Consider the following 25,953-nt stretch of genomic DNA (forward strand, 5'->3'; position numbering starts at 1 on the left):
CCTGGATGATCTCGGAGGAGGGGCCTCGAAATCTTCATCTTGGGCGGGGCTTGGGAGGAGGGGTGGGGTGGGTTGCGGCTTCCAGACCCTTGTCAGAGAGGGCTGTCCGCACCCCACTCCCCAACAGGAGCGAGGGCTCTAGGGAGCCAGGCGTCTCCTACAAGAGAACAGAGGCACGAGATGGCAAAGCGACCCATCCTGCCGCGCGCCGCCCAAGGGAGCGCTGCCCAGCGGGGTGCTGCCCAGGCGCACTGCACCCCAACACCCACGGCGGTCACAGACGGTGAGGCACACATGGGCTGGGGCTCGCGCTTCTGGGTTTGGACCCCACGGCCCCCAGTCCTTTATTACAGAGCAGGGCTCCCAAGGCCGGGCCTTAGTCCGTGGCGATGCCCTAGGTGCCAGATGAGGGAGGGGTGGCTCGGGTCGGGGCGCTGGGGACCTCGTAGCCTGGCACGGGATCAGAGGAGCAGCTCCCACCCCACTCCCTGGAGCCGGGGAGGCGTGAACTGGAGTCGGGACCGTGAATCCTGGGCCCGGCTCCATGGCCGAGCCCTAGGTCAGCATGGAGATGATCCAGTTCTCGGAGGCGGTGGAATTCCTGATCACCCCCAGCCGGCCCCCACCTGGAGGGCCGAGTACGCAGGAAGGGAGGAACGAAGCAGGCGGGGCTGGGGAACAGGGTGGGCAGGAGCAGGGCCTGCGCTCGGGGACAGCGCGGGCCGGCGGCGGGAAAGCGGCCAAGAGGCCGCGACAGGTGTGACGTCGGCCGTGGACGCGGCCGCCAGCGGAGCGGAGAGGCCAACCCCACGGGGCGTGGCCAGGGCCCAGGCCCGCATCAGGGCGCAGGGTGCGCGGCCAGGTGGCGCTCCAGCAGCGCGCGGTGCGAGAAGACCTTGCCGCAGGCGGGGCAGGGCGCGCGCTCCGGCCGGTGGGTGCGCATGTGCACGTTCAACGAGCTTTTCTGCGTGAAGCGCTTGGCGCAGACGGCGCACTGGAAGGCGCGCACGCCAGTGTGCGTGACCATGTGCTTGAGCAGGTAGTCACGCAGCGAGAAGGATCTCCAGCACACGGCGCACTGATGGGGCTTCTCCCCTGCGGGCGACAGGGCGGGAAGCGCGCTCAGGTTAGCTGGGAAGGGGCTTTGGGGCGCTGTGCCGGACCACGACTCCCCTCCGCACCCAGAAGTGTCATTAACCTGGAATCCCTCCACCTGGCAGGGACGCCCCTTTCCCAGACCCTAATGGTGACACCAGGGTCACTACCTGTCAGTGACTCACGACTCCAACAGGTAGCTCCTAGCAGGGAAGCCCGCAGGTCTAGGACATCGTTGCCCATCGAGGCTGACCACTCAGGTCTACCCCCACCTCCAGGGACGATACCTCCCCCCTCAAACTTCCTGGTGTCGGGCCCAGGGCCGGGCTGCCCCTCCTCCATCCCTGCCGCGCCCAGAGAGCCTTCTGAACTCTGGTCACTGGCCGCCGTTCAGGCCCAGCGGCCTCACACTGGGAAAAACCGAGGTATACGTGCCCCTCCCTGCTGGCCGGCACAGAACCCCCGGGGTTACAGGGCAGGCCGCCCCATCACCCGAATCCGAGAGGGGAACCAGGCTGTGATGACCCTTGGGTCATTGACAGTTCACGAAAGGCCTAACTCCAAATCGAGGGGCCCAGAGACCCACCCCGGCTCACCCGAGTGGATGAACATGTGCTTGGTGTAGTTTTTTCGAGAGCTGAACGTCTTGTGGCAGTGGCTGCACTCGTAGGCGGGCGGCTCGGCGCCTGGGGCGCGCGCGGGAGTGATCGAGGGGGCCACGGGGGGCGCAGCCGCTGGGGCCGGGGCCTCCCCTAGTGGCGCGCTGGGAGCTGCGTCCGACTGCAGCGCTGGGTAGAAGGCGGGCGGGGGCGCAGGGGCCGGCCCCGAGGGCGCGGGAGAGGGTTGCGCCGGCGGCCCGGGGGCTCCCAGGTGGAAGGGGAAAAGCGCCACGGGCGGCCCGGGGGTCTTCACGCCAGGTGGGCGGGGCCCCGACAGGACGCAGTCGGGAGGGGCAGGGGTCTCGACCGGACAGCCTTCGGGGGCAGCCTGATCGCCCTCTTGCCAGGCGGAGACGTAGCCGTCGGGGAACACGTCTTCGGTGGCCGAGGTCCCCCGGAGGAAGTCCCTGCCGGGCCCGCTGTAATCCGAGAGGCCGGCGGGCACAGACGGCTCCTCCCGCGTGCCATCCGCCGCGGCGGGCAGGAAGCCCGCGGCGCAGTCGGGGAAGGCGGGGGGCGCCTGGATCTCCCCGGGGCCGCTGCCCTCGCCGTCCTCGCCGTCGGTCTCGTCGTCGGCCTCGTCGTCGTCATCGTCCGCGCCGTCGTCCGCGGTCAGCGCGGGGTCGGAGGCCGCGCTCTCCGCCTTGGCGGGCGCGGGGGGCGCGGGCAGCTGCAGGCGCGCCGGTTGGCGCTGCTTGCGCGGGTGCGCGGCGCCGGGGGGGCCCGGGGGCCGAGCCGCCAGCAGGTGCCGCAGGCGGTGGCGCAGTTGCGCGGGCGCCAGCGGCGGCGGCACGGGCGCGGGCGGGGGCGCGGGAGCGCCCGGCGCGGGGGCGCGGGCTCGGGCGATGATCTGTGTGCACTCGTCTATGACCGTCTGGATGCGCAGCACCGACGCGGCGGTGAGCACCTGCAGCGCCTCGCCCTGCGCCACCACCAGCGAGCCGCTGTAGAGGAACTCGACGAGCTGGCGCACCGTCTGCGCGGGCACCACCGGTGGCACGCGGATCTCCGAGTGGCCGAGCAGCAGCTTGTCCTGGAAGAAGGGCGAGCCGGCGGCCAGCACGCAGCGGTGGGCACGCAGCGAGGCCTCTCGGATGCGGACCGTCACGTCACAGAAGTGCCCGCCCAGCCGCTGCCCGTTGAGGGTCTCGAGCAGGGACCGCGAGAAGTTCTGCAGGTGGATGTGGTGCACCGCCTCCGCCGCCGCCGCCGCCATCTGCGCGGGACGGGCGGTGTGAGCCGGGGGACCTCCCCTCAATCTGCACTGGACGGGGCTGTGGTGGGGGTGGGGGTGGGGGGGCGGTCAGCCATCCCTTCAGCGGGCAGGGGGGCCGCACACGCCCAGGCCTCAGGAGCCCCAGCCCTCTCCAGTGCCCCTGGCCCCTCCAAGTCCTGGTTCCCAACCCAGCAGGACTCCACTCCCCGCCTCCAGGACTTCTGTGGCCGCCCCCCACCCCCAGCACCTCCAGCTTTGCGGCCCTCCCGGTCGTGCTTACTGCCAGAGTGGGGAGACCCAGGGCCCGCCTCACCTATTTTGTCCTACCGACCCCCTCTTCCACTAACTCCCATCCATGCCTCCCGCACCTTCTCCTCCAATAGGGTGGAGAAGAGGGCAGGAGCCCCTATATAGAACACCCCCTTCCCCACCCTGCCAGCTAAGACTCCCACCACTAGGGACTTCTTTTTCATCTCCTCTTGGCAGGGCCTTCAACCTTGGAGCATCCAAGACCCTTGCAGACCCAGACCCAGAGGTCTGCTGCCTCAGAACCTGGTTATATCGAGTGTATGCGCAGGTCTTCGATGGGGTGGGGCTGGCATGAATGGCCTCTGGGTCGAAGGGTGCTCATAGTCACAAAGTGTTGAGAGGAGGTTGGGCAGTAGCCTGGCAGGTGTCCTGAGTGCGCACTAAGTGGATTCAGTCGTGTCTGACTCTTTGCGACCCTATGGACTGCTGCCCACCAGGCTCCTCTATCCATGGGAAGATTCTCCAGGCAAGAATACTGGAGTGGGTTGCCATGTCCTCCTCCAGGGGATCTTCCCAGCCCAGGGATGACACCCGGGTCTCTTATGTCTCCTGTATTGGCAGGCAGGTTCTTTACCACTAGCGCCACCTGGGAAGCCTGGCAGGTGCCGCTGGAAGGGAGGGAAATACATGGTCTAGTGGGAGACATGTCTTGCAGCCTGTGTTTCCTGGAATCTTGATGTGACCTATGGGGCACCTATGGGACCCAGGGTGTGGGTGTGGCATCGAGATGGGCCTGTGGACTGCCCAGGGCTGTGTGATTGGTTGGGTGCAGGTGGAGTAGCAGAGACATCAGGTTCAGCATGGCTGAGCAATATGGACACTTCTTGTCCAACTATAGCCTGGAAATCCCAGCACTGCCCACCCTCAGGCACCGAAAAGGGGAAGGGATTCCCAGGGATCTCTGGGAATCTGAGAAGCTCAGCTACTTCACCGTCAAACAGGAAGCATGCTTGCTGGGCCTCAATTTCCCCTTTATCAAACGTATGAGATACCCTGAGACGGTCCCACTCTGCACCAGTCTGGTTTAGGTGAGGCCTCGAAATCCTCGGAGCCTGCTGGGGTCTCAGACTCATCCCCTCTGGCTCCTTACGTCCAAATCGACTTTCCTTTGCTGGGGGCCGTTCATGCTCCGTATCTGACCCCTCGGACCACTTTGCACACCTCTACCAGGTTCCCCCACCTTCCGGTCTATTCCCCACCCGACAGCCAGAGGGAGCCTGTTGAGATCTATTAAGAACAGATCGGGACTCTCCTTAGCTCTGGGGTCTTCGTGGCAATTCCTTACGCAGGCCAAGTCTACATGTGCCGTTACCTCTGCCGCAAGCCCCCTGCACTGGCTTTATTCGCCCGCGCCTAAAGGACTTCCAGCCTGTGCCCGGGCGACGCGGGCAAAAGCCCGCGCCCCAGTCCGTGGGGACTGGCCCTTCCTTTTCCGCCCCGCGCCCCGGCAGGCTCCTGTCTCTGCAGGTGCAGCGGAGCCTCGGGCGGTTCGGAACAAAGGCCCACCTTGAGCCGCGGCTCCCAGGCATCCTCGCCGCCGCCCCTTGACCCACGCCGTGCCCTCTGGTCCGAGCACCCTCTTGAGTCCCCTGCGCCATGCCTCGCGCCCCCCCGACCCCAGCAACTCGTTCTCCGATCGGCTCCGGCTGCGCCCGCTCCGGCCCTGGCCGACCTGGGTTCCCGCCTCCGCGCCCCGGCCCGCGACATGCCCCCGTCCTGCAGCGCCCCCTCACGTCTGCGACGAGCGCGCCAAGCCTAGCGCGGGCGCCCCTCCCCTGTCACGCCTCGGCCTCCCCGCCGGCCCTGCGGCAGGGGGATGCTCGCCTGACCCCACCTCCGGCTCCTCCTCAGGCACCAGGCCGGGCGGTGGCCGCCTCCAGCTCACCACCTCCGAAGCCGCACTTCCGGGCAGCGACGCCGGCGGAACTGAAGTCCGCAGATGCCGCGACGCGGCGAACCACTCGGTCAGAGCACGTTTCCGGCGTTTCCATGGAGACTAGTCGCCGCCGCCAGGTCGCACTTCCGGCCAAAGTCGCAGGGGGCCGGGGCAACCACGCAGTTTCGCCCTAGCGACGGGGCGGGGGCGGGGCCTGCGCTGTCAATCTGTAGGCCACGCTCCTCGCATGTGCTGTCGGGCGGGAGAAGGTGAGGCCGGGTGAGGCCGGGTGAGGGCGGGAGGGCGGTGGACTCCCAAGCCCGGGGCGGGTCCCGGCAGGTCAAAATCCCTCTTGTAGATGAGGACACCCAAGGCCTCCACCTATGTGGGCCTGGGGGCTGCGAGTGGAATGTGGGAACAGACGGGCACCACCTTGCCTTGGCCCAGGGAGAAGGTGAGGCACCCGGACTCCATGCCCCTACAGGAGGCGCACCTGCCCCAGGGAGGGGTGTGAGGAGGGACTGTTCAGAGTGCTTTCAGCAGGCCACACTCCGCGCCAACGCTCAGAAAATAAAGGCGGTAGAGGCGATGAGACGGGTCTTGCGTCTAGCTGGGAGGTGGCGAGCAGTCAGAATCCAAAGAGGCACTTTAGAGCCCAAAATCTGTTGGAAGAACTGTCCGGGCAGAGAAACAGCCTGGACCCCCGAGGACCTTGAGTTGGGCCTGGCTGTCCAGGGCCCCGGGGGAGCCAGGCCCACTGGATGTGGACTGGCTGGGCCTTAGGCTCTACTCATGGAGGCTGAAGGAAGAGGGAGGTGATGCGCAGTGGACCCCATGCTTTGTGCAGCAGGTTCGGAGTCCAGAGTGGAAGGGGCCGACTTCTCAGCTCCAGTTTGAGGATAAGATCAGAGACCCTGCCTCCTGCCTTAGGCAGCTACTGAGCGGCTGTGTTCAAAGCAGGGAAGGGAGCATTCCGTGGCCCAGGCCCCAAGGAAGCTAATTAAAATCCCAGTCTCTAGGCCTCATTGTCCCTGTTAAGAATCTGAGTCCTTCAACAATGGCCTGCCCAACTCCCTGGATCTCTTCTGTCCAACCTCTCGTCCCCAGTTTTTATCACTGATCATGCTTCACTGGCTTCACAGGCCCCTTGCTGTGCCCACCTCGAGACCTGTGAGACCAGTGGCTCACCTATATCCTGTGTCTTGACAGCTGTTGCCACTGCAACCTAAACAGGAGTGGAACTGCCAAAGCTGCCCTGGACTGGCCTGATTCCACAGGATTTGGGGGCATTAAGTGAGAATTCTAATAGTTCATAGTACATAGCAGGTATAATTAAGGTTACTAATCAGCTGACTAGATAAGGAGATAGTCCTGGATTGTTTGGATGGGCCCTAGGGAATCATAAGGGTTCTTTGTTGTTGTTCAGTGGCTAAGTTGTGACTCTTTATGACCCCATGGACTGTAGCACGCCAGGCTTCCCTGTCCTTCACTATCTCCTGGAGCTTGCTCAAACTCATGTCCATTCAGTCGGTGATGTCATCCAACCATCTTGTCCTCTGACATCCCCATCTCCTCCTGCCTTCAATCTTTCCTGGCATCTGAGTCCTTTCCAATGAGTTGGCTTTTCGCATCAGGTGGCCAAAGTATTGGAGCTTCAACTTCAGCATCAGTCCTTTCAGTGAATATTCAGGGTTGATTTCCTTTGGCACTGACTGGTTGGATCTCCTTGCAGTCTAAGGGACTCTCAAGAGTCTTCTCCAGCACCACCGTTCAAAATCAATTCTTTGGCATGCAGCCTTCTTTATGGTGAAAATCTCACATCCATACATGAATGCTGGAAAAACTAAAGCTTTGACTATACAGACCTTTGTCAGCAAAGTGATTTATCTGTTTTTTTTTAACACGCTGTCTAGGTTTGTCATAGTTTGTCAAAAGGGTTCTTAAAGGTAGAAGAATACTCGAAGTAGGAGGACTCCAAGGTTTTGAAGGCAGAGGGCCGTGTGGTGAGGAACGTGTGGGTGGTGGTAGTGGACTCTTGAATTTCAGAAGAACCCTGGGAGACAGCCAACAAGAGAACAGGGACTTCGTCCTACAGCTTCATGGAGCTGGCTTTTCTAGCAACCTGACTGAGCTGGGAAGCAGACTCTTCCCCCCAACCCAACACACTCCTACAATTTTTGTTTTCAGTTCAGTTCAGTCGCTCAGTCATGTCCGACTCTTTGCGACCTCATGAATTGCAGCACGCCAGGCCTCCCTGTCCATCACCAACTCCCAGAGTTCACTCAGACTCACATCCATCAAGTCAGTGATGCCATCCAGCCATCTCATCCTCTGTCGTCCCCTTCTCCTCCTTCCCCCAATCCCTCCCAGCATCAGAGTCTTTTCCAATGAATCAACTCTTCCCATGAGGTGGCCAAAGTATTGGAGTTTCAGCTTTAGCATCATTCCTTCCAAAGAAATCCCAGGGCTGAATGGACTTCAGAATGGACTGGTTGGATCTCCTTGCAGGCCAAGAGACTCTCAAGAGTCTTCTCCAACACCACAGTTCAAAAGCATCAATTCTTCGGTGCTCAGCTTTCTTCACAGTCCAACTCTCACATCCATACATGACCACAGGAAAAACCATAGCCTTGACTAGACGGACCTTTGTTGGCAAAGTAATGTCTCTGCTTTTCAATGTGCTATCTAGGTTGGTCATAACTTTCCTTCCAAGGAGTAAGTGTCTTTTAATTTCATGGCTGCAGTCACTATCTGCAGTGATTTTGGAGCCCCCGAAAATAAAGTCTGGCACTGTTTCCACTGTTTCCCCATCTATTTCCCATGAAGTGATGGGACCAGATGCCATGATCTTAGTTTTCTGAATGTTGAGTTTTAAGCCAACATTTTCCACTCTCCTCTTTCACCTTCATCAAGAGGCTTTTTAGTTCCTCTTCACTTTCTGCCATAAGGGTGGTGTCATCTGCATATCTGAGGTTATTGATATTTCTCCTGGCAATCTTGATTCCAGCTTGTGCTTCTTCCAGCCCAGCGTTTCTCATAATGTACTCTGCATATAAGCGAAATAAGCAGGGTGGCAACATACAGCCTTGACGTACTCCTTTGCCTATTTGGAACCAGTCTGTTCCATGTCCAGTTCTAACTGTTGCGCCCTGACCTGCATACAGATTTCTCAAGAGGCAGGTCAGGTGGTCTGGTATTCCCATCTCTTTCAGAACTTTCCACAGTTTATTGTGATCCACACAGTCAAAGGCTTTGGCATAGTCAATAAAGCAGAAATAGATGTTTTTCTGGAACTCTCTTGCTTTTTCCATGATCCAGCGGATGTTGGCAATTTGGTCTCTCATTCCTCTGCCTTTTCTAAAACCAGCTTGAACATCTGGAAGTTCACGGTTCACGTTTTGCTGAAGCCTGGCTTAGAGAATTTTGAGCATTACTTTACTAGCGTGTGAGATGAGTGCAATTGTGTGGTAGTTTGAGCATTCTTTGGCATTGCCTTTCTTTGGGATTGGAATGAAAACTGACCGTTTCCAGTCCTGTGGCCACTGCTGAGTTTTCCAAATTTTCTGGCATATTGAGTGCAGCACTTTCACAGCGTCATTTTTCAGGATTTGAAATAGCTCAACTGGAATTCCATCACCTCCACTAGCTTTGTTCATAGTGATGCTTCCTAAGGCCCACTTGACTTCACATTCTAGCATGTCTGGCTTCAGGTGAGTGATCACACCATCGTGATTATCTGGGTTGTGAAGATCTTTTTTGTACAGTTCTTCTGTGTATTCTTGCCACCTCTTCTTAATATCTTCTGCTTGTTAGGTCCATACCATTTCTGTCCTTTATCGAGCCCATCTTTGCATGAAATGTTCCCTTGGTATCTCTAATTTTATTGAAGAGATCTCTAGTCTTTCCCATTCTGTTGTTTTCCTCTGTTTCTTTGCATTGATTGCTGAGGAAGGCTTTCTTCTCTCTTCTTGCTATTCTTTGGAACTCTGCATTCAGATGCTTATATCTTTCCTTTTCTCCTTTGCTTTTTGCTTCTCTTCTTTTCACAGCTTTTTGTAAGGCCTCCCCAGACAGTCATTTTGCTGTTTTGCATTTCTTTTCCATGGGGATGATCTTGATCCCTGTCTCCTGTACAATGTCACTAACCTCCGTCCATAGTTCATCAGGCACTCTATCAGATCTAGTCCCTTAAATCTATTTCTCACTTCCACTGTATAATCATAAGGGATTTGATTTAGGTCATATCTGAATGGTCTAGTGGTTTTCCCTTCTTTCTTCAATTTCAGTCTGAATTTGGCAATAAGGAGTTCATGATCTGAGCCACAGTCAGCTCCTGGTCTTGTTTTTGTTGACTGTATAGAGCTTCTCCATCTTTGGCTGCAAAGAATATAATCAATCTGATTTTGGTGTTGACCATCTGGTGATGTCCATGTGTAGAGTCTTCTCTTGTGTTGTTGGAAGAGGGTGTTTGCTATGACCAGTGTATTTTCTTGGCAAAACTCTATTAGTCTTTGCCCTGCTTCATTCCGTATTCCAAGGCCAAATTTGCCTGTTACTCCAGGTGTTTCTTGACTTCCTACTTTTGCATTCCAGTCGCCTGTAATGAAAAGGACATCTTTTTTGGGTGTTAGTTCTAAAAGGTCTTGTAGGTCTTCATAGAACCGTTCAACTTCAGCTTCTTCAGCATTACTGATTGGGGCATAGACTTGGATTACTGTGATATTGAATGGTTTGCCTTGGAAACGAACAGAGATCATTCTGTCATTTTTGAGATTGCATCCAAGTACTGCATTTCTTTTTTTTTTCCAAGTACTGCATTTCTAACTCTTTTGTTGACCAAAATGGCTACTCCATTTCTTCTGAGGAATTCCTGCCCACAGTAGTAGATAGCCCAGCGTTCAGGTCTCCAAGCCCAGCCCTATCCTGGTGGACATGGGCTGTGCCCGGTGTGGGATCTCACACGCTTGCAAAGTAATGCTCAAAATTCTCCAAGCCAGGCTTCAACGGTATGTGAACCATGAACTTCCAGATGTTCAAGCTGGATTTAGAAAAGACAGAGGAACCAGAGTTCAAATCGTCAACATCCATTGGATCATCAAAAAAGCAGGAGAGTTCCAGAAAAACACCTACCTTTGCTTTATGGACTACAAAGTTAAAGCCTTTGACTATGTGGATCACAACAAACTGTGGGGAATTCTTCAAGAGACGGGAATACTAGACCCCCTGACCTGCCTCCTGAGAAATCTGTATGCAGGTCAAGAAGCAACAGTTAGAACCAGACATGGAACAACAGACTGGTTCCAAATTGGGAAAGGAGTACCTCAAGGCTGTATATTGTCACCCTGCATATTTAACTTTTATGCAGAGTACATCATGCCACATGTCGGGTTGGATGAAGCACAAGTTGGAATCAAGATTGCCAGGAGAAATATCAACAACCTCAGATATGCAGATGACGCCACCCTTATGGCAGAAAGTGAAGAAGAACTGAAGAGCCTCTTGATGAAAGTGAAAGAGGAGAGTGAAAAAGTTGGCTTAAAACTCAACATTAAGAAAACGAAGATCATGGCATCTGGTCCCATCACTTCATGGGAAATAGATGGGGAAACAAAGGAAACAGTGAGAGTCTTTATTTTCTTGGACTCCAAAATCACTGCAGATGGTGACTGCAGCCATGAAATGAAAGGATGCTTCCTCCTTGGAAGAAAAGCTATGACCAACCTAGACAGCATATTAAAAAACAGAAACATTACTTTGCCAACAAAGGTCCATCCAGTCAAAGCTATGGTTTTTCCAGTAGTCATGTGTGAATGTGAGAGTTGAACTACAAAGAAAGCTGAGCACTGAGGATTGGGACTTGAACCCATGATCTTTTAATTAGAATCACTTACCAGGTGTCTGGACTTTCTGAGGCTCAGGTTCTTTGTGTCTCATGACAGGAAGAATTCAGTGGGAGACAAGGAGGTAGGTAAGAAGTGGATTTATTCAGAGAGAAACACAGTCCATAGAGTGTGGATCATGGCAGAGGGTGAGTGCAGCATCGAAATGTATGTGGTTAGCTTTTATGGGTTGGGTAATTTTATAGGCTAATGAGTAGGAGGATTATTCCAACTATTTTGGGGAAGGGGCAGAGATTTCCAGGAATCGTGTCAGTTCAGTTGCTCATTTGTGTCCAAGTCTTTGCGACCCCATGGACTGCAGCACACCAGGCCTCCCTGTCCATCACCAACACTCAGAGTTTACTCAAACTCATGTGCATTGAGTTGGTGATGTCATCCAAACATCTCATCCTCTGTCATCCCCTTCTCCTGCCTTCAATCTTTCCCAGCATCAGGGTCTTTTCCATTGAGTCAGTTCTTATCTGGTGGCCAAAGTATTGGAGTTTCACTTCAGCATCAGTCCTTCCAATGAATATCTAGGACTGGTTTCCTTTAGGATGGACTGGTTGGATTTCCTTGCAGTCCAAGAGACTCTCAAGAGTCTTCTCCAACACCACAGTTCAAAAGCATCTATTGTTCAGCACTCAGCTTTCTTTGTAGTCCAACTCTCACATCCATACATGACTACTGGAAAGACTATAGCTTTGACTAGATGGACCTTTGTTGGTAAAGTCAAGTCTCTGTTTTTCAATATGCTGTCTAGGTTGTTCATAGCTTTTCTTCCAAGAAGCAAGCATCTTTTCATTTCATGACTGCAGTCACCATCTGCAGTGATTTTGGAGTCCAAGAAAATAAAGTCTCTCACAGTTTCCCCATCTATTTCCCATGAAGTGATGGGACCGGATGCCATGATCTTAGTTTTCTGAATGTTGAGTTTTAAGCCAACTTTTTCGCTCTCCTCTTTCACTTTCATCAAGAGGCTCTTCAGTTCTTCACTTTCTGCCATAAGGGTGGTGTCATCAGCGTATTTGAGGTTGTTGATATTTCTCCTGGCAATCTTCATTCCAACTTGTGCTTTATCCAGCCTGGCATTTCTCACGATATACTCTGCATATAAGTTAAATAAACAGCATGACAATATACGGCCCTGATGTACTCCTTTTCCAATTTAGAAAATAGAACCAGTCTATTTTTCCATGTCCGGTTCTAATTGTTGCTTCTTGACCTACATACAGATTTCTCAGGAAACAGGTCAGGGGGTCTGGTATTCCCATCTCTTGAAGAATTTCCCACATTTTATTGTTATCCGCACAGTCAAAGGCTTTGATATAGTTCATAAAGCAGAAGTAGATGTTTTTCTGGAACTCTCTTGCTTTTTTGATGATCCAAGGGATGTTGGCAATTTGACCTCTGGTCCCTCTGCCTTTTCTAAATCCAGCTTGAACATCTGGAATTGTGTCAAGGCCCACTTTTTGGTTCTTGATGATCCCCTTGGAACTGTCATGGTGTCTCTGGGTATGTCAGCTTGCTAATGTGTTATAATACTCATCTGTTGCAATACTAATGTGTTACAATACTCATGTGTTACACTGAATAATATACTAAGCATCAGGAACTAGTCAAGTTGCCTTGTCTGCCATTTTGGACACATTCATTTTGTTCTAACCAGTTTAAGTTCTGCCCTCGGGCTATGTTACTCTTTCAATAGTTGTGCCCTTTCCCCTTCCCTCCAGTTTCACCACTGTTGCTTCCCCAAGGTCAACGCAACTGGGTCCCCTACTGGGCCCTTGGATTAATTTCCAAAGTTAAAAAAAGGAAACAAGAAGCACAGAAAACAATAGAACACACAGTGAAGCACTCACATTCTCAAGCTACCAAGTATTCTTGACTTCTCTTTTTTTGTTCTATTTTTAATAAACTAAAAAACTTTTTTCAAGTAAAAATAAAAATTTTTTTAAAGTAAACTGAAAGTTTCTCAGTTGTGTCTGATTCTTTGTGACCCCATGGATTATACAGTCCGTGGAATTCTCCAGGCCAGAATACTGGAGTGGGTAGTATTTCCCTTCTCCAGGGGATCTTCCCAACCCAGGGATTGAACCCAGGTCTCCTGCATGGCAGGTGGATTTTTTACCAGCTGAGCCACAAGGGAAGCCCTACAAAGAGTTATGAGGGAAGCGTTTAAAATAAAGCTTGTAGGTAATGGGAAAGCCACTGGACTTGTCACACCTAGGTAAATCTGTCCTGATGGCCTCCTGTTCCACCCTTGGGTTAGCGCATCCCTTGAGGCTAGGTTAAAATGCTTGTTTTAACCAATGTTCCTCAGTGACTTCCCCTCCCTTCCATTGCTCCTCCTTGACGTGGGGCTGGAAGTTCCTCGCACCCTATACAACCTTTCCTACCTCTGAACACCAGTCTCTGATAAATTCTCCATGTCATGTGCACATATGACCCAGTCATTTTTAGTCAATTTACCGTTCTGTGGCTCAGCTGGTAAAGAATCCACCTGAAATGCGGGAGACCTGGGTTCGATCCCTGGGTTGGGAAGATCCCCTGGAGAAGGGAAATACTACCCACTCCAGTATTCTGGCCTGGAGAATTCCATGAACTGTATAGTCCATGGGGTCGCAAAGAGTACACAGTTGAGCGACTTTCACTTGCACTTTCTTTAGCATCCTCCTGCTTTAGAACATTTCTCTCACCTCCACTGAGATCCCTCTGTCCTTGCATGTGAGTCTCTGATCTCACCTCTGTTCCAGGCAACTGCAGATCTAACATCACTGTAGACTTGCCTGTGCTGGACATTTCATAGCAGTGAAACCGCACCATATGAGGTTGCCACAGCTTTGGTTGGGCTGCTGTGCCCACCACCAAGATGTTGTGAATTTTGTCTTGTTGGATTGTTCCTTGTTTTCCTTACAGAAGCTGTGCCCTTGGCCTCAGGTCTGAGGAGCACTTCCCTGCTAACATGGGTGACTGCTGCTGAACCCCCAGGCTTGCACTTCCAGCCTATCTTCCTGCTATGTCCATGGAGGCTGAAGCCCACGAGCCCTCCTCCCCTCCACTCTGCCCATTTCGTGTTTAAGATGCTGGCTAACTCTTCTCTTTTTGTTTTATCTTCATTTTAGTTTTCTTGAAGTATAGTTGGTTCATAATGTGTTAATTTCTGGTGTTCAGCCCAGTGATTCAGTTACACATGTATACATTTTTAAAATAATCTTTTCCATTAAGGTTTAATCGCAGGATATAGAATATAGTTCCCTGTGTAGGACCTTGTTGTTTGCTGCTGATTGCTGATTTAGTTGCTCAGTCATTTCTGACTCTTTGCAACCCCATGGACTGTAGCCCACCAGGCTCCTCTGTCTGTAGGATTCCCCAGGCAAGAATACTGAAGTGAGTTGCCATTTTCTTCTCCATGGATCTTCCCGACCCAGGGACCGCACTCACGTCTCCTGCATTGGCAGGTGGATTCTTTACCAGTGAGCCACCTGGGAAGCTCACCTTGTTGTTTATCCATCCTATACGTACTAGTTTGTGTCTGCCAGTGCAGGAGACACAAGTTTGGTCCTTGCCTCTCCTACCGTTGGCAACCGCAAGTCTGTCCTCTGTGTCTGTGTATCTGTTTCTGTTCATAGATAGGTTCATTGTGTCATGTTTTAGCTTCCACATATAAATGATATCTTATGGTATTTGTCTTTCTCTGGTTTAATTCACTTATTACTAGAATTCCTAGGTCCATTCATGTTGCTGCAAATGGTATTATTCCATTCCTTTTTTATGGTCAAGTAATATTCCATTATATATATGTATCACATCTTCTTTAGCCATTTATGTCAATAGCCATTTAGATTGTTTCCATGTCTCAGCTATTGTAAATAGTGCTTCTGTGACCTCTAGAGTGCATATATCTGTTTTTTTTTTTTTTTTTCGGCTGTGTGGCATGTGGGATCAAACCTTGCCCCCTGCAGTGGAAGCGTGGAATCGTAACCACTGGGCAACCAGAAGATACCTGTGTATGTCTTTTTGATTTATGGTTTTGTTCGGATATATGCCCAAGAGTGAGACTGCTGGATCACATGGCAACTCTGTTTTTAGTTTTTTATGGGACCTTCATACTGTTCTCCATAGTGGCTGCAGCAACTTGCATTTCAACCAACAGTGTAGGAGAGTTTCCTTTTCTCCTCACCCTCTCCAGCGTTTATTATTTGCAGACTTTCTAATGATGGCCATTCTGCTGCTGTGAGGTGATACCTCACTGTAGTTTTCATTTGCAGTTCTCTAATAATTAGCCATGTTGAGCATCTTCCTGTGCCTGCCCGCCATCTGTATGTCTTTGGTTAATTCTTTTAACTTTAGGATTCATCTTTTAAAAACGAGGATGGTTTCCTTGCTGCCTGTCTTCGGAAGCTTCCTTACTCCTTAGCGTGTCTCCTCCACATCCCCACATCACCGTTAGTCCACAGACAGCCCTGAAGGCTGGCTTGTCCCTGCCTGGGACCCACTCAGGATTGCTTAGGTCCTTTGCTCCCTACTGACCTGGAAGCCTCACCTCTTCTTTTGAAATAAAGGTGATTCACATAACACAAAAAGTAACCATTTTAGAGTGAACAATTCAGTGGATTTTAATATAGTTGCAGTGTTGCATAATCACACCTCCATTTAATTCCAGAATATTTTCCTCCAATAGCTCTCAATTTTCCCCTCTCTCCAGCCCCTGACAATGAATAATCTCTGCTGTATGTTTCTGTGAATTTGCATATTCTGGATATTTCACGTAAATGACATCATATTATATGTTGTCTTTTGTATCTGAGTTTTTTCACTTAGCATAATGTTTTCAAGGTTCATGTTTGCTGGAGCACATACTAGTACCTTGTTGTTTCTTTTTATGGTTATGACTCCATTGTATGAAAATACCACGTTTATCTATCCATTCATAATTCGGTGGACATTTGGGTTGTTTCCACCTCTGACCATTGTGAATCATGCTGCTGTGGCCAGTGCTTTACCAGGATTTGTTTGAACAGCGTTTTCAGTTCCTTCGGATGCATACGTAGTTCACTGCTGGATCAAAGTGGTAAGTCAATCTTTAGCCATTTGAAGAAATGCCAAATTTTTTTCCAGGATGACTACACTACTTTACATTCCCACCAGCAAGGTAGGAGGGTTCCAATTTCTCCATATCCCTGCCAATACTGTTATTTTCAGAGAAAGAAATGTTTGTTTTATTCATTATTTATTTGGCAGCACTGGGTGTTAGTTGGGGCATGTGGGATCTAGTTCCCTGACCAGAGGTTGAACCCAGGCTGCGTGCATTGGAAGTTCGGAGTGTTAGCCACTGGCCTACCAGGGAAGCTCTTATTTTAATTGTTTTTTTAAACCATCCCAAGTGGGTGTGAATCAGTATCTCACCATGGTTTGACTCGTGGTTCTCTAATGACTAATGATGTTGAATGTCTTTTCATGTGCTTATTCTCCAAGCCCATTTGTATATCTTCTTTGGACCTTCTCTCCTTTTTCAACAGTTGTATTGAAGTATAATTTATATGCCATAAAGTACACCCATAGCAGATATACTTCATATTGTGCAGCCATTGCCACAATCCAGTTTTATAACATTTCTCTCTACCTAGAAGCTTCTTTCACGGGAATTCCCTGGCAGTCCTGTGATTAAGATACCCTACTTCCACTGCAGGGGTCATGGGTTCAATCCCTGGTCAGGGAACTAAGATCAGCGTGCCTCACTGTGCGGCTAAAAAAAAGTAGATAACAGGAGAAACTTCCTTTGTGCAGTCTGTGTCCATTTCTGCTCCAGCCCCAGCTAGTCACTGCTCTGGCGTCTGGCTGGAGGTTTACAGCCCCCTCAATGAGGATGGGTGGGGGACAGTGGATCCTGGCTTCTGGCAGGACCTGCCCCATCCAGATGGCCTCTCTCCCTGCCTCCAACACCCCCTTCAGCTCCCATGGATGGAAAATGTGATCTAAAGACTTGCTGGGCTTTGGGCCAAATGTCGTTGGCTGGAACCCCTCACAGCTGGCAGGATATGAGTGCTATCGCGTCCCATGTAGGTTCTTCTGCTGCTGCTCCTAAGGGGGCGCAGTGGTGGCTGGCTCCTCTCAGTCACGTCCCCACCGCTGTTCACCTTGCAGTGTATACGGCATGTATTGGGGCCTGCTCCAGACTCATTATCGCCTGGGAAATGATGTTTTCTGAATTCTAGCATTTAATTATCTCATCAAGGACTGGGACCATGTGTTGCCCTGAAACACAGTTTCCTTTAGGAAGACAGCATCAGTCTGCATTCTCAGTGAGGAGATGCTGTAGAAGCAGCACCATGTGGTGGCAGATGGCTCTATTTTTCTGACTCTTTTTTTAAAAAATTTTAAGCTATAACATTTTCAGAAAGACTTTTATTCGCTTTGCTGCTGCTGCTGCTAAGTCGCTTCAGTCGTGTCTGACTCTGTGCGACCCCATAGACGGCAGCCCACCAGGCTCCCCCGTCCTTGGGATTCTCCAGGCAAAAACACTGGAGTGGGTTGCCATTTCCTTCTCCAATGCATGAAAATGAAAAGTGAAAATGAAGTCGCTCAGTCGTGTCCGACTCTTTGTGACCCCACGGACTGCAGCCTACCAGGCTCCTCCGTCCATGGGATTTTCCAGGCAAGAGTACTGGAGTGGGGTGCCACGCACAACAGTAAAAAGTATACATTACACACATCGTTGTTTTAGTTGCTAAGTCGTGTCCAACTCTTTGTGACCTCCATGGACTATAGCCGACCAGGGTCCTTTGTCCATGGGATTCTTCAGGCAAGAATAATGGACTGTGTTGCCATTTCTTCTCCAGGGGACTCTTCTTTTTGAGAACCCTTGGGCTTCCCTGGTAGCTCAGCTGGTAAAGACTCTGCCTGCAATGCAGGAGACCCTGGTCCGATTCCTGGGTTCTGGAAGATCTGCTGGAGAAGGGATAGGCTACCCACTCCAGTGTTCTTGGGCTTCCCTTGTGGCTCAGCTGGTAAAGAATCCACCTGCAATGTGGGAGACCTGGGTTCAATCCCTGGGCTGGGAAGATCCCCTGGAGAAGGGAATGGCTGCCCACTCCAGTATTCTGGCCTGGGGAATTCCATGGACCGTATAGTCCATGGAGTCGCAAAGAGTCAGACGTGACTAAGTGACTTTCACTTAACTGTGGATAGGGTGGATTCATTGTGTGTCAGTCAATGACAGTGGTTGGTTGTTTTGATGCGCGAGTCCTATCATTAGGTTTGGCTTCTGTGTCATCTTAACAGGTTCCAGTCATCCTCTGGGCGCTCCACACGTGCGCTTCCACTGCAGGGGCACAGATTCCTTCTCTGGTTGGGGAACTAAGTTCCCTCATGTCCCATGACATGGCCAAAAAATAGAGAAAAATAAATAAATACACATAACCAAGTGCTCCAAGCTCACCTGGAGCTTTCCCTGAAATCCTTTGTCCCAGGACCCCTGGTTCCTAACTGCAGAGAAAGAGCTAAAGCTCTGGGCTCTGGATATCTCCTGTCCTTTCCCTCCCTGCCCTCCCTGGGGGCCAGAGATTCCCCAGGACTGTGGGAGCCTGGACGACATGGTCTACGCGCTGGGATCGGTTTTTCCATCTGTGAAATGGGGGCTGCAGTAGGCAGAAGGGTGCCCCCAAAGATCTATATGACGTAATCCTCGGAAACCATAAGTGTTACCTCATCAGGAAAGAGGATCTTAGGAATTGTGATTAGGGACCTGGGATTGGGGAAATTATTTTGAGTTATTTGGGTGGACTCTAAATATTAATTCACATACACTTTTATGAGAGTGAGGCAGAGGGAAGTTTGTCATCTGTCTTAGTCGGTTCTAGGTACAAAAACAAAATAGTAATACTATAGACCAAGGCCATAAATTTGTTTCTCACAATTCTGGAGGCTGAGAAATTGAAGAACAAGATGCCCACAAGGTAGGTTTCATTCTGAGGCCCCTTCTCTTGGCTTGAAGGAGGCTGCTGTATGGCTTTATGGTCACATGACCTCTTCACTGTGATCACAGCAAGCTGTCTGGTGTCTTTCCCCCCACCTTTTAAAAAAAAATTGTTTTTGGCCACTCCTTGTGGCTTGTAAGATCTCAGTGCCCTGACCAAGAATTGAACTGGGACCACGGCAGTGGAAGCCCAGAATTCTAACCACTATGACACCAGGGAACTCCCTGGTGTGTCTTCTTAACTGGACACTTAAAAGGATGGAGGTCCATAACATTGTACAGAAGGCAGTGACCAAAATCATCCCTAAAAAATAAATGCAAGAAGTTAAAGTTGTTGTCTGAAGAGGCTTTACAAATAGCTGAGAAAAGAAGGGAAGCGAAAGGCAAGGGAGACAGGGAAAGATATACCCAAATGAATGCAGAGTTCCAGAGAATAGCAAGGAGAGATAAGAAAGCCTTCTTAAGTGAATAATAATTCAAAAAAATAGAGGAAAACAATAGAATGGTAAAGACTAAAGATCTCTTCAGGAAAATTGGAGATAATCAAGGGAACATTTCATGCAAGGATGGGCACGATAAAGGACAGAAATGGTATGGACCTAACAAGCAGAAGAGAAAAAGGAGAGGTGGCAAGATAACACAGAACTATCTGAAAAAAATCTCAATGATACAGATAACCATGATGGTGTGGTCACTCACCTAGAGCCAGACATCCTGGAGTGTGAAGTCAAGTGGGCCTTAGGAAGAATTACCACAAACAAAGCTAATGGAGGTGATGGAATTCCAGCTGAGCTATTTCAAATCCTAAAAGATGGTGCTGTTGAAGTACTTCACTCAATATGTCAGCAAATTTGGGAAACTCAGCAGTGGCCATAGAGCTAGAAAAGGTCAGTTTTCATTCCATTCCCAAAGAAGAGCAATGCCAAAGAATGTTCAAACTACTGCATGACTGCGCTTATTTCAAATGCTCACAAGGTAATGTTCAAAATCCTTCAGGCTAGGTTTCAGCAGTACGTGAATCTAGAACTTCCAGATGTACAAACTGGGTTTGGAAAAGGTAGAGGAACCAGAGATCAAATTGCCAACATTCGTTGGATCATTGAGAAGGTAAGACAGTTCCAGAAAAATACCTGCTTCATTGACTATGCTAAAGCCTTTGACTGTGTGGATCACAACAAACAGTGGAAAATTCTTAAAAAGATGGGACTATCAGACCACTGTACCTGTATCCTGAGAAACATGTTTGCAGGTCAAGAAGAAACAGTAAGAGCCAGACATGGGACAATAGACTTTCCAAATTAGGAAAGGAGTATGACAAGGCTGTATATTGTCACTCTGCTTATTTAACTTATATGCAGAGTACATCATGCGAAATGCCAGGCTGGATGAATTACAAGCTGGAATCAAGATTGCTGGGACAAATATCAACAACTTCAGGTATGGAGATGATATTTGGAATGACAGACTAATTACAGCTCAAGCAGACAGATCCTTTCTTAAACAGGCAGCAGGTAGGACACTTCTGAGACATGGGAGCTGACTGACACTGAAGGACTGACCATGATCCCTTTTTTGTTGTTCAGTTGCTAAGTCGGGTCTAACTCTGCGATCCCATGAACTGTAGCACTCCAGGCTTCCCTGTCCTTCACCATCTCCGGGAGTTTGCTCAAACTCATGTCCCTTGAGTCAGTGATGATATCCAACCAGCTCATCTTCTGTTGCGCCCTTCTCCTGCCCTCAATTTTTCCCAGCATCAAGGTCTTTTCCAGTGAGTCGGCTCTTTGCATCAGGTGACCAAGTATTGGAGCTTCAGTTTCAGCCTCAGTCCTTCCAATGAATATTCAGGATTGATTTCCTTTAGAATTGCCTGGTTTGATCTTGCAGTCCAAGGGATTCTCAAGAGTCTTCTCCAGCACCATAATTCAAAACATTAGTTCTTCATAGCCCAGCCTTCTTTATGGTCCAACATCTGTACATGACTACTGGGAAAACCGGGAAAACCATAGCTTTGCCTATATGGACCTTTGTCAGCAAAGTGTTGTCTCTGCTTTTAATAAGCTGTCTAGGTTTGTCATGGGCTTCCCTGGACCTCAGTTGGTAAAGGATTCACCTGTAATGCAGGAGACCCCGGTTGGATTCCTGGGTCAGGAAGATCCCCTGGAGAAGGGGTATACTACCCACTCCAGTATTCTTGGGCTTCCCTGGTGGCTCAGACCAGAAAGAATCTGCCTGCAATGCGGGAGATCTGGGTTCAATCCCTGGGTTGGGAGGATCCCCTGGAAGAAGGCATGGCAACCCACTCCAGTGTTCTTGCCTGAAGAATCCCCGTGGACAAAGAAGCCTGGAGGGCTACAGTCCATGCTGTCTCAGAGTTGGACACGACTGAGTGACTGATACTTTTACACTTTCATTTTCAGGTTTGTCATAGCTTTTCTTCCAAGAAGCAACTGTCATTTAATTTCATGGCTGCAGTCACCATCCACAATGATTTTGGGGCCCAAGAGAAAACTTGATTCTGTCTTTCTCCTTTTTATATCCCTTATCTTCTCCTCTTGGTTCTCCCCTGTGCAAAAATGCAAAGAGGCATATGCTCAAGGCCAATCAGGGAAGGGGGCGTGTCTGGGCTCATGCAAAATAGAGCTTTTTACATATTCATATAGGTGGGAGTGTACTGAGCACTCACAGGCTCTATTGCACATGTCTTTCCCATAATTCAGTCTGTTATAATCAGATGTATGTATGTGTAGAATATTTATGAGCCCATAATGGGCTCCTAGCTGCCTAAGGTTACTTGAGGACACAGCTGTGCATCAAGGGTGCTTTTGCCAGAGTGGGAGAAACCTCTGTGGTTAGTTTGTATCCACTCACTGTGTGCTGATGGCCCCTGTGCAGGAGCTGGAAAAGCCTGTGGTTATTACTATTTTTTTTTTTTCTGTTATTTATTTTTATTTATTTAATTTTTTTGTTTAAAATCTCTTTTTTTAAAATTTCTTTTTTTTACTTTACAATATTGTATTGGTTTTGCCATACATGTGGTTATTTTTGTAACATATCTGTGAGATCTCCTGGGTGTGTCTGGGATGGGGTTTATCGATCAGCTTGCATGGTTTTTGGCTAGGCCACTCCTAGTTGCTGATGCCGAACTTCCTACATAACAATACAGTGATACAGCTCTTAATGGCACAAAGTGAAGAGGAACTTAAAAGCTTCTTGATGAGGATGAAAGAGGGGAATGAAAAAGCAGGCTTGAAACTCAACATTCAAAAAACTAAGATCATGGCATCCAGTCCCATCACTTCATGACAAATAGAAGGGGAAAAACTGGAAACAGTGACAGACTTTATTTTCGTGGGCTCCAAAATCACTGTGGATGAAGTTAAAAAATCCTTGCTCCTTGGGGGAAAAGCTATGACAAAGCTAGACAGCGAGAGATTTGGACCATAAAGAAGGCTGAGTGCCAAAGAATTGGTGCTTTGAAATTCTAGGGTTGGGGAAGTCTCTTGAGTCCCTTGGACTGCAAGGAGATCAAACCAGCCAATTCTCAAGGAAATCAACCCTGAATATTCATTGGAAGGACCAGTGCTGAAGCTGAAGCTCCCATACTTTGGCCACCTGATTGTAAGAGCCAACTCATTGGAAAAGACCCTTTTGTATTTTGCTATCAGAGCTGGTTACCATGGATGCTCACTGTACATGTGATGTGTATGCTTTTCTCTACATATCATAAGGCTCCATGAAAAGGTTTAAAAGTTCACAGAAACAGAAAACAGATCAGCTGTTGCCACTGGCTGGTTGAAGCAGGAACGGAGAGAGTGCTGACGGATTCAGAGTTGCCTTTTGGGGTGATGAAACTGTTCTGGAATTAGATGAAGTGGTGATTGTACAACATTGTGAATGTATGAAATGGCATTGATTTCACTCTTCAAAATAGATAAATTGATGGGTGTGATATGTGAATTTTAAGTGTTTTTTTTTTTTTTTAAAGGTTTAAAAAGTAATAGAAGGGGCTTCCCTGGTGGCTCAGTGGTAAAGAATCCGCCTGCCAATGCAGAAGACACTGGTTTGATCCCTGGTCCTGGATGATCCCACATCCTATGGAGCAACTTAGCCTGTGTGCCACAACTATTGAGACTGTGCTCTGGAATAAAAGTCACAGCACTGAAAAGCCGAGTGTCACAACGGGAGAGTAGTCCCTGCTTGCAGCAACTAAAAAACTCCCTACACAGCAATGAAGACTCAGTACAGCCAAAAATAAATAGGTAAGTTTAGCGACCCCATAGACTGCAGCCCACCAGGCTCCTCCGTCCATGGGATTTTCCAGGCAAGAGTACCGGAGTGGGGTGCCATTGCCCTCTCCGTTTTAAAAAGTAATAGACCTCAAATCTCATCTTGTAGCCTACAGAACTGGTATCATCTTCAAGCAGTTGTCCTTTTACTCACTGACTGAGTGCCCTCTGTGTAGCAGGCCCCAGGTGAGATGCAGCAGACAGGGCAGTGATGTAAACAGTTTGGACCTCATGTCTTTGTGATTCTCTTATGTTGAAACGTGAAAGAAGAGGAGTCAGAAAGAGAGGTAGGAGAACGTTTTGGGCAGAAGGAAAAGCAAGTGCAAAGGCTATGAGGTGGGAACAAATGGGTAAGCCTGTGTGGTTGGAGCTGAGTGTTGAGATCAGAGGTCAGAAGGGACAGACTCATCAAAGTGTGATTGTTATATGCATGGTAAAATACATAAAATTGCCATTTCCACTCTTTTTATGTATATGATTCAGTGGCATAAAGTACATTGATGATGTGCAATTATTACAACTGTCTTGTTCCCAAATGGAACCTGTGAAGATGGAGAAAGAGATCAGAGTGATCCTGCTACAAGACTTCCCCAGGAAGTGGCTTTGGGGGTAATACCTGAAGGTTGGAGGTTGAGTCCTGTGCAAGCATGGAGTTTGGCAAGTGAAGAGGCAGTAAGGATGGCTGTTTGCAGGCAGGTACACTGTCTGCAAAGCCGGAATATAGACAATTTCTAGTGGTCCAGGATTGGAAAGGGTGAGATGCTGTAGAGGGTGGCAAAGAACACAGGGGTTAAGGGTATAATGTGACACCAGCTTACTGGGGAGTAAGATCATGCCCTGCCGTACTCTTCTGGACAGGCTGGCTCCTCAGGGAGGACTCAAAGGCAGGTTCTGGCCTGGCCTTGCCCTCCTGCAAGCCCACTTGTCTCCACCATCACGCTTCCCCCAGTTTGTCTGAGCCTGATTTCCACTCGAACTTGCCTCCACTGATGCTATTCTGAAAGAATTGCCTTGCCGGAGTCTAGTGAAGGGACAGTAACCGGGGCCACCGCAGGACCCAACCTGTCCAGCAATTTCTAGGCACTTCCCACCTCTCTGGTCACTGCTGCCTTAGTGCCTGCCTGCCTCAGGGCCTGTGCACTTGCTTCTGCCTGAACTGTTCTGTGCTGTTGGAGGAGACTCTTGAGAGTACCTTGGACTGCAAGGAGATCCAACCAGTCCATCTTAAAGGAGATCAGTCCTGAGTGTTCATTGGAGGGACTGATGTTGAAGCTGAGACTCCAATACTTTGGCCACCTGATGAGAAGAGCTGACTCATTTGAAAAGACCCTGATGCTGGGAAAGATTGAAGGCAGGAGAAGAAGGCGACCACAGAGGATGAGATGGTTGGATGGCATCACCGACTCAATGGACATGAGTTTGGGTGAACTGCGGGAGTTGGTGATGGACAGGGAGGCCTGACATGCTGCGTTTCATGGGGTCCAACGAGTCGGACACGACTGAGTGACTGAACTGTTCTTCCCCTAACTGTTAGGGCCAGCCCTGAGTCCCACACTCTTGACCATCACCTACGTATTTTGACTGTTGGGCCAGGATAGGTATGGCTCATCCCTACCCCACGCAACCCGGTGATTTTGGGGCCCAGCACAGAGTGCTGGATTGGGGTCATGGAAAGTGCTCAGCAAATAATTACTAAAGGATTCCGCGCCTCAGGCAGCTCACGGCCAGCCACCAACTTTCCTTCTCCCTCTTCCTAGGAGGGAAGCGGGGTCTAGGCCCAGGCCGCGGGGGAGGGCAAGGCCCGCGGCGGGGGAGGGGCGGGCGCTGCGGCGGGCGGGGCCGGGATTGGGGGCCGCGCCCGAGCCGAAACAAAGGCCGGCGTCGAGACAAAGCCCCGCGGCCCCCAGGCTCTGCGGGGGCCAAAGATCCCGGCGGCCGGGCCGCGCCGGAGGCATCTCGAGCACCGCCTCCGCGTGCGGGCTCCTGGGGAGTCGGTTTGGGGAGGCCGCGCCCCGCTTCCCTGGAGCTTTTTGGGGATCGGTGGAGCCCGCGCCAGGCAGAGTCGGGTCTGGACGCCGGACGTGACGGCCCTTTAGGTTCTCTGAGTCCTCGCAGAGTAGCCACCGAGCCTCCTGCCGGACTGGAGGCCGCAGGGCCGGGAGCCCCGCGCAGGGACGGAGGCCCACCCCACGCACAGCTCCAGGGCGCCCGTGCCTCTGGTTTTCTCTGCCCGGTGACTCCAGACAGATGCCCTCCCGACGACCTTGCTTTCCTCTCAGGACCCCTCCTCCCCCAGCTCCAGCCGCAGTCCCTGCTCCCTTGCCCGCGCGGGCCGACAGGGCCCTTCTTCCCCCACAGATTCCGCCCCACCCACAGGATTCTCCGCCCAGACTCCGCTTCTGACAGGATTCTCACAGAAAGACCATGTTTGTCTCAACTAAGATTCCTCCTCCAGGCCTAGCTTCCCCCACCTGACAGAACTCTCCCAGACACTGCTTCCTCAGACAGGCATACCCGCCTCCCACGCAGATCCTGCTCCCGGCTGAGGCAGGCTTACCCGCCCTACAGATCCTGCCTCCATCCTCGGATGGACCTCCCCACAGACTCCGCTCCCCTCTTCAGTCCGCCCACCCGAAGAGTGTCAAAGCCAGCGCA

The 25,953-nt window shown here is 50.7% G+C and overlaps 1 protein-coding gene and 1 long non-coding RNA gene across 7 annotated transcripts; one reads left to right on the plus strand and one right to left on the minus strand.

Annotated features, from left to right (window-relative positions):
• The first annotated feature begins 45 nt into the window (after positions 1-45).
• Positions 46-25,014, plus strand: LOC147354885 (uncharacterized). Of its 2 annotated transcripts, XR_015146683.1 has the most exons (3): positions 46-283; positions 5,131-5,424; positions 22,998-25,014. It is a non-coding gene; the product is annotated as an uncharacterized LOC147354885 (long non-coding RNA). The 2 variants fall into 2 exon arrangements; XR_015146684.1 differs by lacking the exon at positions 46-283 and having other exon boundaries at positions 5,403-5,609; positions 22,998-23,484.
• On the minus strand, positions 313-5,162 carry ZBTB45 (zinc finger and BTB domain containing 45). 5 transcript variants are annotated; one of them, XM_086355029.1, is made up of 3 exons: positions 5,114-5,162; positions 1,692-2,970; positions 313-1,095 (listed from the first exon to the last, which is right to left on the minus strand). In XM_086355029.1, exons 2-3 carry the CDS (start codon positions 2,968-2,970, stop codon positions 839-841), a joined length of 1,536 nt encoding a protein of 511 aa, XP_086211155.1. In that variant the 5' UTR covers positions 5,114-5,162; the 3' UTR covers positions 313-838. The 5 variants fall into 5 exon arrangements, with proteins under 5 accessions (XP_086211155.1, XP_086211156.1, XP_086211158.1 ...); XM_086355030.1 differs by having other exon boundaries at positions 1,692-3,028; XM_086355032.1 differs by having other exon boundaries at positions 4,952-5,162.
• Positions 25,015-25,953: the final 939 nt, after the last annotated feature.

Source organism: Bos grunniens, chromosome 18 (genome assembly GCF_055505025.1).
Source record: "Bos grunniens cultivar Pamir isolate PY7600 chromosome 18, Bosgru_T2T1.0, whole genome shotgun sequence".
Classification (NCBI taxonomy): domain Eukaryota; kingdom Metazoa; phylum Chordata; class Mammalia; order Artiodactyla; family Bovidae; genus Bos; species Bos grunniens.